At 46.6% G+C, this 13,009-nt stretch overlaps 1 protein-coding gene across 8 annotated transcripts in view; it reads left to right on the top strand.

The window, feature by feature from the left end:
• The window catches only part of ZNF608 (zinc finger protein 608), a 150,057-nt gene that overhangs the window by 46,188 nt on the left and 90,860 nt on the right, over window positions 1-13,009 (top strand). For all 8 annotated transcript variants that reach the window (XR_005659674.1, XM_029056160.2, XM_039910908.1 and 5 more), the window contains exon 3: window positions 133-388. Coding sequence is in view for 7 of the 8 variants with exons in the window: in XM_029056160.2 (XP_028911993.1) it covers window positions 133-388 (256 nt within the window). In the remaining variant the exon portion in view is untranslated. The remainder of the gene's footprint in view (window positions 1-132; window positions 389-13,009) is intronic.

Below are 13,009 nucleotides of genomic sequence, written 5' to 3'. Positions count from 1 at the left end.
AATATTGTAGAACCATTGAGATTACCCGGGAAAATCCTCAGTAATGGTCTGTTCTAGACTAATATTCTCAGCTAAGTGCTTGTGAAGAACATTCAACTCATCCCCACTGCAATAAACATATCTGTTTTTCAGGCTGACCCCCTGTTTACAGTGCCGGCACCACCTCCACCAATTTCCAGCACTATCACGCCTCAGATTCTACCTTCCTACTTTGCCCCATCTTCATCCAATATTGCAGCGCCAGTTGAGCAGCTCTTGGTACGGAGCCGTTCCGTGGCTGTCAATACATGTGACGTTGGAGTAGTAACCGAACCTGAATGCCTTGGACCGTGTGAGCCTGGGACCAGTGTGAATTTGGAGGGGATCGTGTGGCATGAGACCGAAGAAGGTAAACGCTGTTTAATTTCCTCTCGCTCCCGCTGCTTCACTTGATGTTTTGATATTTCTACATAAAGAAGTTGGTTTTGTGGTGGAATACGGTGGGTTCAGTGAAGCTCAGCTGTTTCTGTGGTTTGTACATTCCAAGAGCAGTGGGCCTCCGGGGCTGGTTTCTCGCAGGGGGTAGTTTCTACATTACAGGTTGATTTGGAGTACCCGAACCATCTGGATGGAAATAGTCTCTGATGGTTGAATTAGAATGAGGGTGGGGACAGGGCTTCTTTGGTGGGTGGGGGCGGCGGAAGGTCCCCCTCTTCAGAAGGAGACATTAGAACCTTAACCTCCATGCGTGAGAAGGTGTTACCGGGTTGACACCTATATTCCCAGTCAATGTTAAACAAGGCCACCATTTGATTTAATTCTTGGTTTGGGAATTGGAACCATTGCTCTGGTTTTCCAGCAGAAATGATTGGGGGGGGGGAGGTGGGGGGGAGAGGTTGGGGAGGGGGGTTGGTTAGGGCAAGCTTGTTCATGATGGCTCCCATCTTCTTTCTTGAGACAATTATGAGGCTATGAGCAGTGACTGAGGGGAGAGACTGAGTAGGACCCAGAAGAGACATTGTGGCAAAGGGCAAACGAAGGGTCCCTGTCTGGCATCAATAAGGAAGGCCAGACTGGAAGAGTACCAAAAAAATCATAGGAAAAGGGAAAGGACAGCAGAAGTGGTTAGAATGGATCCCTGTTCCCTCACCCTGGTCTGCCTGGCTGCTCAGAGTCTCGTTTAACTTTTTGCTCTTGCAGCGTGACTTTCCAGAAGTTTTAGTGGAACTTCAGTTATCTAAACTGCTTGGGTAGTACAGAGAGACAATTAAATGGGTTCTAATGTTGTGGAAGAAAATACACGGAATAGTTGTGGCACATAGGGGAGTGTTACCACAGGCAGCAGGTAATCTCTGGGAACCTTGGAACATATCCCAAAGCAGAACACCCACAAAGCAACCTGAAACAGGGCAAATGCAACTCAGTATATTCCTGCTTACTGAACCGAGAACGGTCCAGGTAAATCAGAGGCCCAGGGAAGCCGGGGCTGGTACACATGGTTGAGAAGGGAATTAGTGCCCTGTAAAAGGTATCATCCACAAACGCAAGAAATGTTGATGAAGATCATTGTTTCGTCCGAGCTGCGAGAGCATCCGAAAGGTACAGGTAACTGTGTGCCAAGGTAACATTGTGGGCTGTTGGGTTTGGGCTTCCCTGCTTCCTTCCCGTTGGCAGCTGGATTATTTAGAAAAATCTGTAATGAAAGAATTCCACCCTGCGTGGGCTGATGATAAATTCTGGCACTCCCCAGATCTACGCACATTGCATCGGGTCTTTCACCGTGATATATAAGACCTTACCAAAGTACTCTACACTGTCCTCTGAAAAATCAATATAGAGAGTCAGATTTACTTGCTTTTATATGCTCTCACCCATCCATCTTTCTCTCTTTGTGTGTCTTCAACAGATTCATAAGTCAGATTGATCTTCTTAGATTGATTTTAGAGCTCACTATGAATTCTGTTTTAAAAAAAGTATGCCAGCAGAAAAGGCAGCCCGTTGCCTCTCCAACCTGCTCTTTAGTAGCCTGCATTAACCAGAGTTTGGAATGTGAGGGTGTTTTCTGTGCCTGCATGAAAGAGCAGTAGCTGTTAATAGAGTTATTCTTGCTGAATAAACTAAACTTATGACCTCGACGTCTCTCGTTAAAAGCTGGGGGTCTTGAGTGAGTTGTGTGTGTGTGTGTGTGCGCGTGCATGCACGTGCTAGTGTATGATATGCAGTCTGCATTGGCAAGAGAGGCATTTGATTTCCATTCTGAAGCAAGCTGTTGAAGAGATCTTGGTCCAATCAAAAATTCAACTCATTTAGACTGTTTATTTCTACCCTTTGTGAAAAATAAAAAGACAACACATTTAAAGAAAACGAGGGGTGAATTGAAGAAAACCCAAATCACTCTGAAGTCACAAGATTTCTTCATCTGTACAGGAGTCCCAGGAACAGCTTTTGTGATAACGTGAAAAGGTCTTAAACTTTGACCTTTAGATTTGGTTAATGAGCGTCTTTGGCCTCGCATAATGTTTATGTTTTGCTTTGAGAATTTAATAATACTAGTTTCACAACCAGGTTTTGTGTATTGGAGGAGTCTTTGTGTGGGGACTTTTAAGATGCTGGAAATTTAAATTCGGGCCTGTTAAAACTCTTTGTGATTTGCAGATGGGGAGTTTGGAAATCCCAGAGTATTGTTTTCTAGTTTCATGCATTTAAGTAGGACTCCTCATTAAAGGAAAGGTCCATTAAGTCACTCTCCTTCTCCTGTGTGTCATATTCCTAGTATATGGGGTTCTGAATGTCCAGGGAACAAAGTCATTTTAAGGGGGAAAAGTCTATGGGACTGGTGTAGGTTTCCTCTGGAAAGTAAACAAACAAAAAAAACAACTAAAAAAGCAAGTGGGTAATACTGATCAGGCTGCAATAGGAAAAAATAGTAACTCTTACTACATTGGATATGTGGGTATTCTATTCCAGTTTCCTCCCTTCAAGGCAAGTGTAGAGTCCAACCAGGTATTAACACAGATTATTCACAGATGTTGGAAAGAATATCCACAGTATTTCATTTTTTAAAAAAAACATTTGGGGGCACACATTACTGCTTATTAGGATGTTTGTTTTGATTGAAATAAGTGTGTGGGTATGGAAATATAAGTTCATTGAACCTGCTTCTAGTTTGTGGGGATGTCTAATTTTATTGGTTTAGTATTTTGAAAAATCAGATTTCCTATTAGTAAACCAACCAGAACAGTTCAAGCAGAATAGGATTCTTCTTCCCCACAAACTGCTCAAATGAGCAATGATGAGAGCAGAGTATGATGAGAAGCTTGAGCCCCCCAAGTACTCCTGGAAGATGTAGTTCATGACACAAACTTGGAGTTCCTTATTCTGGCTTGGAGAATTTAGGAACCAATGTGCATGCTCCAAAGTTTAGGCATTTATTCTGGGACTACACATCCCAAAAACACTTGCTCTGAATTGGATTTTGGGACACTTGTGTATATGCAGCAACCAGTACAACCCCCAAATCTGAGACTGTCCCTCTACTAAACCAGGCTGAGTGGTCACCTTACACACACACACACACACACACACACACACACATATACAGAGAGAGAGAGAGAGAGAGATCGTTAGTCCTAGAGCAGCAGTAGCAGAAATGTTCACTATTAAGGGATGAACATTCCTAACCCTTGCTCAAATGGCCAGAGATGTTTATTTGCTAGCCAAACTAGTTTTTTGAGAAGAGTTTTTATCTGGTTCATTAGAACCATCTTATTGAATGTGACAATGAATATCAGATTATTTAGAAAATTTCATAATGGGGATTGCAGAAGTGCATAAATTGTGAGGGGCCATGTTTCCCCTTGGGCAATAACAAGGAGGGTCAATGCCAATGTGACAGGCAATCATGGTTACTGTTTTATGACAAGGAGAATGCAGGGTCCTGGGAACAAATTGAGTGTCTTTCTGGAGGACATCCTTCATTTGATGTAACCACACTTTCCCAGGAGAAGAGAAACAGATGTGGAAGTTAACATTTTGCAGGTAGCTCTAGTCTGAGTAATAGCCTGCAAGATGTTGCTCCTCTGGAATTCATCCATACATTGATATGAAGAAGCTGATGTTTGGATTTAGTTATCTCATTTGTTAGCTAGTAATCTAAAAGAACTGAATTTTGAAATTTTAAAAAAAGAATTTTGCTGAGTGATAGTTGGTTATCATTATTAGTATTATTAACATCAATAATAAAAATACCCTGAATTTATAGAGTATTTTTATTTTTCCAAAGTATTTTCACATTAGTTATATTCTTTTTATCTTCACATCATCCCTATGAGAGACAGGCATCTTATTCCCATTCCCCTTCAAAATGCACCCTAGGCCTCACCACAGTTGGAGGGGGAGTGAAACAGAAGTAAGGAATAACTGGTGGAGGTATGCTGTCAGTGGTGAAGTTTTTTGACCAAAGAGCTACCTATAGCATCGTGTGTGGTGGGCAGGTTCAATAGGTATCTGGAAAGCTGGAAAATGTAGGTGGCAAGACTGCAGCAACTATCGAGGGGTCTATCCTGGTAACTCAGCTGCTGGTCTGTGGTGCTGTGGTAGAACATGGGGACTGTGTTGAGGTCACTTTTGGCCATAAATGGGTTTTGTTTGTAAAATCCTCATGTGCAGTCTGCAGTGTGCTGCCCTCCTGTCCGCCTACTCATTTGTTGCACCTGTTGGCCCAGTGGGAGCATAACTGGCAGGAAAGAGAGAGGGGGAATGGCGCTGGACAAACCACTAGCATTGTAATCAATTCCGTCACTCAGTTTCTTGGTCCCAAAGCCTTCGTTATGGGGCTGAGGCTCACCCCTCATTTACAACAGGAGATTCCCTTCATCCATTTTCCTCCCCATCATATAAGTAGGGAAACTATGGCAGGGAGGGGTTAAATGACTCACTCCAGATTCCACACAGCCATCCAGTGGCAGAGCTAGAACCAAATATTTTGCCTCCCAGATCTGAGCTCTTTCCTCTAGGCCAAGCTGCCTACCCATTAGAGTTACCTGGCGGAGGGCATTTTCCACTGTTCATTTGCCTGCATCCACTCACATTTCTTCAATAAAGCTTGAGTTTTCTTCAACAAGTTTGATAGAGGTGAAAAATATTGAAATTTGAACTCCGCTTTTCTATGAGAAGTTTTTGTATAACGTCAGATGAGTTGAGGATTTAGGGAAACATCTGGGTATTTCCCACAGGCAGTGTGGATACACAAAGGTACAATCACAATGTTCACTTCTGCATGACTGGGTAGCACTTGGAGGTTTTTTTGTGTACCTGGTCACTATCTAAAAAAAATAAGGATGTTAACTTCTTTGGTGTGGTTGCTTGGAATTTCTTGTTGGCCAGATGACTTAACTCTGTCCTCAGTGGACAGGGACATGGGGTACTTTTAACCAGCTCCTAACCTTAAAAATCCAGTGCCCAGGAGCTGCCTGGCCCCAGGGAAACAATTTGCTGAGCGATGATCTGGAGAATCTGGTCAAGGAATACTGTCCAAGGATGGTAGGGGGGTGGGTGGCAGATGAATGTTCCTGTCCGACTGTCTCCACTCTCCAAATTTACTGGGTTTCTGGATGACTCTTCCTTCCACTTGGGCTCTGGGTAAGCCTGGCCTCAAATGAACTCTTCCAGAAGTATTTTCAGATGATGCCCTTTCTGTTCCGGCTGGAGATTTCTCTACCCATGCATTTTTGGCCTTGGTATTTAGATGAAAAGGTAGAATCCTTTCCCCTGACTTGGCTAGAAACGAATAGCATATGATGTCATGTAGTTTTTGTCCTACTGGGTGCATTAGGTGGATTTGGAGACTTACTTATTAGTACTTATTCATTGTGATCCAGGCAGTATTCTGGTTTAACAAGAGCATACTTGGTATTTTGCAGAGGAGTTTGGTATTTTTCCATAACCATGTTTTTCTCAAAGGTGGGTGTAGGTCTCACCAACTCATCAATTAGATAGGCTCCTTCAGGATGCCAGAGAGAATTGGAACTTCTGTGAAAAGCTTCAGGGGCTGGCCCTGCCTGGCCTCCCCCTACCTCCTGCCCCCTATGGTACCGGCTCAGGGTTGCCCCTCCCTCTCCAGATTTCCTTTCTCCGCTGGAAGGATCACACTGCGATCTGAAGCCTCTCAGGTGGAACTTAAGGAGGAGTGTCTACTGCCAGGTAAGTCCATACCTTTGGCTCGGGACAGGGTAGGGGGACATGATTGCCCCCTCCCCTTTTCCCTCTAGCAAACAGGGCACCCACACCCTAGAAGCCAGTCTGCGGGGTGCCTTGTAGCCCTGACTCTTCCGCCTTCCACCCCTGTGCATTCAGGGAGGTTGGAGAAGGGGGCTTCCAGTATGGGAGCCTACTGTTTTTCCCAGACAGTCCCCAGATTCTGCCCTCTGGTCTGCTAGGGTCAGGGTTTCTCAATTCACTTTATTCACTGGCCTTTCTGACCCTCCCCTCACCCTGCTGAGCAGACTCTCTGCTGAGGTGCCAGGTCCAGCCTGGATTCCCATTACATATACAGTAGAGAGCCCAGGATTAGAGAGGGCAAGATGACCTCTTCATGGAATCAAGTCTCTCCTCCCAAGGCAGTGCAGACTGCCTACTGGTTGCACGTCGCTACCCAGAGGGTAGCGACGTCTCCCACCCTGTCCCCTGGCCCCCCACAACCTTCCCATTCCTGCTGCTGGCCACTTTTGGGGTGTGGGAAGGGTCCCAGATTCTCCTACTCTGGGGAACCTCCTTCCTCATACCACCACCCCTCTTCCCTCTCCCCTTGCCTTCTTTTCTTACCCTCTGCTTTTTCACTCTTCCACCCCTCACTACTTGGCAAGGTGCACACCTGCTCCTCACTCTCCCATCTCACTGGCATGGGAGTTTCCTGCACCCTCTTGCAGATTTACTCATGGCAGATTTGATTGCAGGTGGCAGAAGGGGTTCCCTCAGATTCCAGCTGGGTCTATTTTCCCAGTTAAAGCGGTGGCCACCATCTTGTATTGCCAAGAGGAAGACAGGAGTCAGCTTGTGCTTTCATTCTCAGTCGTGATTGGTGGAAGGACATGCATGTGACCCAAAAGAGCACTCTAACCCCTCCTTTTTCCTCTTTCTCCCCCTTCCAAAATTCCTTCAAGAATAGGTTGCTTTTCCTGCTGAAGGAGAGTTGGGAACTCAGCCTTTAAAAAGGCAGAGCCCATTTTTTTCCTGCTGGAGAAATGGGTTTTCTAACAATCACTTTCTTCTGAAGCAGGCCTGGGAGAGGGCGCTCTCGGGGACAAACATGCCTCCCTTGGGGACTGGAGGATGAACCCTGGGAATAGGATTCCCTGAGGGGAGGGTCCCCAAGGGAGGACCCCCCTCTACAGCTCCCCCGCCCCCCCCTTTCCTGTCAAAGCTAGCAGCCTACCTGCCTGCCCCATCTAGGAACCGTAAGCCAGCTTCTCACTCCTCTGGCGGCTTTCCTCCTCCTGCTTGTAGGTGCAATGGCTCCGACTACTAAGTCTGCAGTCTGAAAGTGCCGGCTTTGTGGATTGAGCCTTTCCATGGACCAGACGGAGCAGTACAAATGTCGCACGGATCGCACTGCTCTGCTTGAGCCGGATGCACCCCTGCCACCCATGGGAACCCCGGATGAGGTAAGCTGCTCTGCGCCGACCACAGCACCAGCTGGCCCCATCCCGGTCCCCTTGAGCCCTCCCACTGCCTCTTTCTCATCCAAGCCTTCAGCGGTTCCCACGCCCGCAGGCACTTCGGCGCAAACTCTGGTCCACCCACTGAGGGACCATCTCAAGAAACTGATTGCCTCAGTAGTCCCGCATCAGGCCCCCGCCACCCCACGTCAACCAGCCCCATCCCACCGCACCCTCACCAAGCGGGGCAGGAGCCACACCGAGTCATGGGAAACCACCTCCTCTTCCAGGTCCTCACGCCACAAGACTTAGGATGGAGACTCCCTCCGGGATTCATCCCACTCATCCCTCTCAGCAAATGGTGAAATGGAGGGACAAGAAACCACCTCTTTGGCATCCTGTCGATTGGATGAGGAACTTGACTCGACATTACAGTGTCCGGCTTCACAGGGGTCCGAGAGAAGATGGAGGAAGAGGGTACTTTCAAAAACTGGCTGCCTGTGTGCCCTTGATCGCCAGAATAGGAGCAGGATCCCAACTAACCTCCACCCAGTTCCAAGCTGGTGGCTCTGTTCTTCTCCAAGTTGAGGGAATCCTATATGGAGGGTTTCCAGCGAGCTTCCCTGCCCCAAACCTCTCCGATTGACAACAAAAAACTGTAGTTGATACTTAGGGACTCAGTGAAGTTCCTGAGGCCCATAAAAGCCAATGGCTTTGCCAGGGTTGCAGTGCAGGACAAAGGAAAAGCCAACCCCCAAGTTCACAAACATATGGAATCCCATGTATAAAGCACCAGACCCTTTTGTTTTTGTTTTTTTGGGCGTTTTTTCCCGGCTGTAGTTGTCATGCTGCTACCTCACCTACTTTGCCTAATTCCAGAGGAGTCTCTGGACCAAAGCAAAAAATAATTAATCCGCCAGTAAATTTAATGAAGAATAATGGATTGAGCCCCAGCATACCCCAGCTTCAGAGGCTGAAAGATCACCATGATGTACTGGCCATGACGCTCGCAATGAGACTCGAGGCCTGACTGTGCCGAACTGACCTCCCGTAAATACCCAGTCTGACGATGGGGACGCAGTATTTGATGAGAAACCCTGAGTTGATGAGTGCGTGAGGTCCATCCCCCAGGACAGTCGACAGGAAGGAGAATTGCAAAGAAAAAAAGCAAATTAGGACAGCTCTGACCTCAACTCCAGTGACCCCCAACACAAGAGGTGCCCAAACAAATAGGGTCCCTCACCAAGTTGAAAAATGAGGTCTACTGCAATCGGGATCTCAGCAAATGACACCCAGAGAGCAAACCCCATAGATGTCAGTATTCCAGAAGCTACAGGGCTAGAAGCAAACCCGCAACCTGGACTAGTCGCCAAAAGAAGAATGTCTAGCACCCACCGACCACCACGCAATTGCCCCACCTAAAAACAACCAGTAGAAAAGGACTGCAGTGTTCCATGGAACACATGATCACATATAACTGACTTCTGGGTTATTGATCTCATAACAGATATTGTGCGATTCACCTCAAGGAAACTCTAGGACTTTCACCTCAAGAGAGATGTTGGGGTGACTTTAATTGAAGTGATGGTCCAGCTAGGGAAAAGAGCCATAGAAGAGAAAGGGACAAGAGCTTTTCTCCCTCTAATGCCTCATCTCTGAAAAATCGGGAAGCATGAGATCCATCTCGGTCTTCAGGGAGATTGGTCTTCTGGTGAAGAAATATTCAAGATGGTTTTCTTGTGGAGAGTCTTCGCCTTCATACACTAAGGGGACTGATTATATGCCCTGGACCTCAAGGGTGCCTAGCTTTACATACCCACGCACCCACTTATCGCAAGTATCACAGAGCCATGTGGATCACCACCACTTCCAATTTAGTTTCCTGCCCTTCAGGCTGACCTGAGCCCCTCCTATGTATGTATAACAATTGCTTGATTATTCCGGAAGCATGATTCAGGAAGAAGAGAGACTCCATGTATTCCCACACCTGGACGATGGCTCATCAAAAGCCGAACCGGACAGTCGGCTCAGAGGGACTAAAACAGAGCCATGATACTCTTTACACAGCTGGGCTTCAAACTAAATCTCTCCAAATCTCAGCTCATACTGAAGTAAGCAATGACTTCCATTGAAGCCCAGCTCAACATGCCCCATCTGAACAACAGTGCCAAGGACATCTAGGGCATGAAACCACTCTATCTTGTCCTTTTGGAGAAGCTCAGAACTGACATTTTGGCAACTGCTAGGGTGGATCGCAGTGACCCTGGATCTCATAGCACTCTCAAATCTCCAAAGGCAGAAATCTCAATTAGCCTTCAGCCCAATCAAAAATGATCAGTTTCAGTGGGCTGGTTGCCGATTCCTATAATGGCGGATGTCCATCTGGAACCTCGGGTCTGGAAAGAAATTCAGGCTGACCCTGTCCTATACCAAATGGCACTCAGTACAGGTGTGTAAGCAACACCCCCAACCACAAAGAAGAAAGATTTCAGAGCACCTGATCATCTTGGAGACAAATTGCCTCATCACCATTCTGGAGATGAAAGAGGGTTCAGTCGGCCTTCAAGGTCTGACCAAGAGTGCCTCTGAGCTCAATACATCATGGTCCAGATGGATAATCAAAATCTCCATGCCTTAGGAAGGAGGCACCTGTTCCAGACCATTGTACAAAGAGACTCTGAAAATGTGGCAGTGCCTGGCTATCAGGCGCCTTCCTACCAGGGATGCAAAAGTCAAGGCAGACACCCATGGAAGAGGAGGAAGCGGCATTAATTCTCTGTTTCTAGCTGTCAAACCAGTCGAAAAGACTACCAAATACCTTCAACATCTCTTAGAACAACATCGCCTCTACGTATTCTTCCCCCATTCTCCATTGTCTCACAGGTTCTTGCCAAACTGATCCAACAAGGGGGAACCCTCATCCTGATTGCTCCCTTTTGGCCTATGCAGGAATGGTTCCCCTCCTTTATGGAACCAACAATAGTTTCTGGGGCCACATATCCCAAGAATGTGATCTTACACATAGGGATAATTGAACTCACTTTTTTTCTTTTTTCTTTTTACTATGAAAAATTGGAGTCCTCAGGAACCTAACACCCTAATTCCCATTGACTCGGAGATTCATTTAACATGGTTTCATATTACACAATGTATTCCAAGAATGCGACTACATGTTTTACCATACCTGTTTAATCTTTTAGTATTATGCATGGGCTCTCATTTTTCTAGTATTATGGGTGGGCTATCATAACCTGATAAAGAGGGGCCTTAGGGGGCAAGGAAAGGGGTTCAACTTCTCCCTGTCAGACAGAGGCAATTAAAAGTGGAACAAGATTTATTTATTGAACAAGAAATATTTATTGAAATAATGATGAGTGTCTTGGGGACAGGGTATCAGTATCAACAGTATTGACTGAGCGCCTTCAGAGCACTGTACTAGGCAGTAGATTAGGCCCTAGGTATAGACAGGTATGTGGTGTGGTTCCTGCCCTCAAGGAATTTACAATCTGGGAGATTTATTTAAGAGTATGAGATTTTGACTGTCCTTAAAGAGTGTCTTCTATGCCCACCCAGATTCACTACTCTGCTTTATATAGTAGATGCAGGATTGGGCTCTGGCTACAGCTGCCCAGGGCAGCTGGATTGGGGTTTTGGTTGAATCTGCACAGGGAATACCTATCATTAGGCACCACTGCAATATCTGAGGGGATTGGGCCACGCAGACAAAATCATGGTTGTCGTAGCCACCATCTATGGCTGACCCACAATAGGGGCTGCACTAACTCGGGGAAGTCCACAGAAACAGCCCAACGGGAATGTTAATAAGTATTCTGTAGGCCAGGGATCCTTACTGCTCATTTGCCTGGTGCTGAATAGTGTACTGAACAATGGCAGGCATGTCCCTTTGAGTCTGAGTCTGCTCCTTTCATAGATTAACCTCTAATCGCCTCATACTGTGGGGAAGGTCTATGGTCATCAGGCTCTGGGCCCTGGAGATGGGGCTTTTTCAGTTAACCAGTTAAATAGTAGGTCTGCACACCGCACACATGGGGTTTGTATCAGTAAAGGCCCTTGGCTGGAGCCCTTCGTGCTTTCCAGGTGTTGTCATCTAATTAGTCTTGAAGCCACCTCCGGGGTGTAGGAAAGACATCTATCTTTACTCCATTTTATCTCTGGGGAAACTGAGGCAAGATTAGCCCTCTGCAGATTTAGGATTTCTAGTCCAAAACTTTGTCTGGGAGGCCAGACAGGTACTTGGGTTAGAATCGCAGTTGTCTTTTGAAAATGATTTCAAGCCTGTCAGAGATTGGCTTGACTGAAGAAATACATTAAAGCCTAGAGAAATGAACCTCAGGAGTATTGGAAGACCATCTGTGCAAGGGTGATTGACAAGTGTTGAGAGAGGGCTCAGCACAAGCTGTCTTAGTCAATCCCTTGGCAGAGCATGCAAAAGCCAGAAAGTTCCAGTGAAGGCTCACCTAATGTGTTTCTTCTGTCCAGGGTCCAGTACCTCTTGCAAAATTGGAATTGGTCATTGTTCTGCTAAACATAGCTGAGGTGGGCTAGGCTGGAGGAGAAGAAGGAAGGTAATTGAGAAGGAAAAATATTGGCTTGGAGCTCTCTGAGCCTGGGGCTGAACATGCCAGGGCTACAGGAACTCGAAGACAAGGAGAACATTAATCATCTAAGCAACTGCAGTGGTGGATTGGAGGGTGGAGGTACAGTTCAGTTAAACAGCTCATAATAGTTCATAACGGTTAACCAGTAGCGCCAGGTTAAGTTTGGGCTTTTAGCTGACAGGAAGGCCAAAATATCCTGCAGACAGATCCATTCAGGTTGCCAAGTGTTTCTCTCTGTCCCAGGGACTGGTGGTGGAAGTGGCTATGGGTCCAGCTGTGGTGGCTCTTAAATAGCTCTAAGCCTGCTATGGATTTAGTCAGAAAACACTAAACACTGTGGACCCCCCACTGTACCCAGCGGTTCTGGGAGTTATGGTTCGCAGAGATTGCTGACTGGGATATTGTCTCCATTTAACAGACTTAGTGTTTGTCCGTTCCAGGTGGGGCTGAGTGAGTAGAGGATGTCATCACTGCCACCAGTAAAATGGTCTCTTTGGATCCTTTTTGGTCCTAGCCAACTCCTGTCTGTAGGATTAGGCCCAGCGGGAGGCGGGGAAGGCGATGGTGGCTAGAGATCAGGAACATGTCTGTGGGGGTTCCTGCCTGGATGCTCACCTATCCCATATCTATTTCAGGATCCTGGGCTTGTACGATCATCCTTGCCGATAGAGCAGTGTGTAGGAACGTTCAGAGATACTTCCGTTGATCCAGCATCCCTTGTGCAAAGGACCCTTCATTTCCTGCCTGACTCTTAAT

This window comes from Ornithorhynchus anatinus, chromosome X5 (assembly GCF_004115215.2).
Source record: "Ornithorhynchus anatinus isolate Pmale09 chromosome X5, mOrnAna1.pri.v4, whole genome shotgun sequence".
NCBI lineage: Eukaryota > Metazoa > Chordata > Mammalia > Monotremata > Ornithorhynchidae > Ornithorhynchus > Ornithorhynchus anatinus.
Note: the sequence above shows the minus strand (reverse complement) of the source record. Positions and strands in the feature narration are given on the sequence as shown.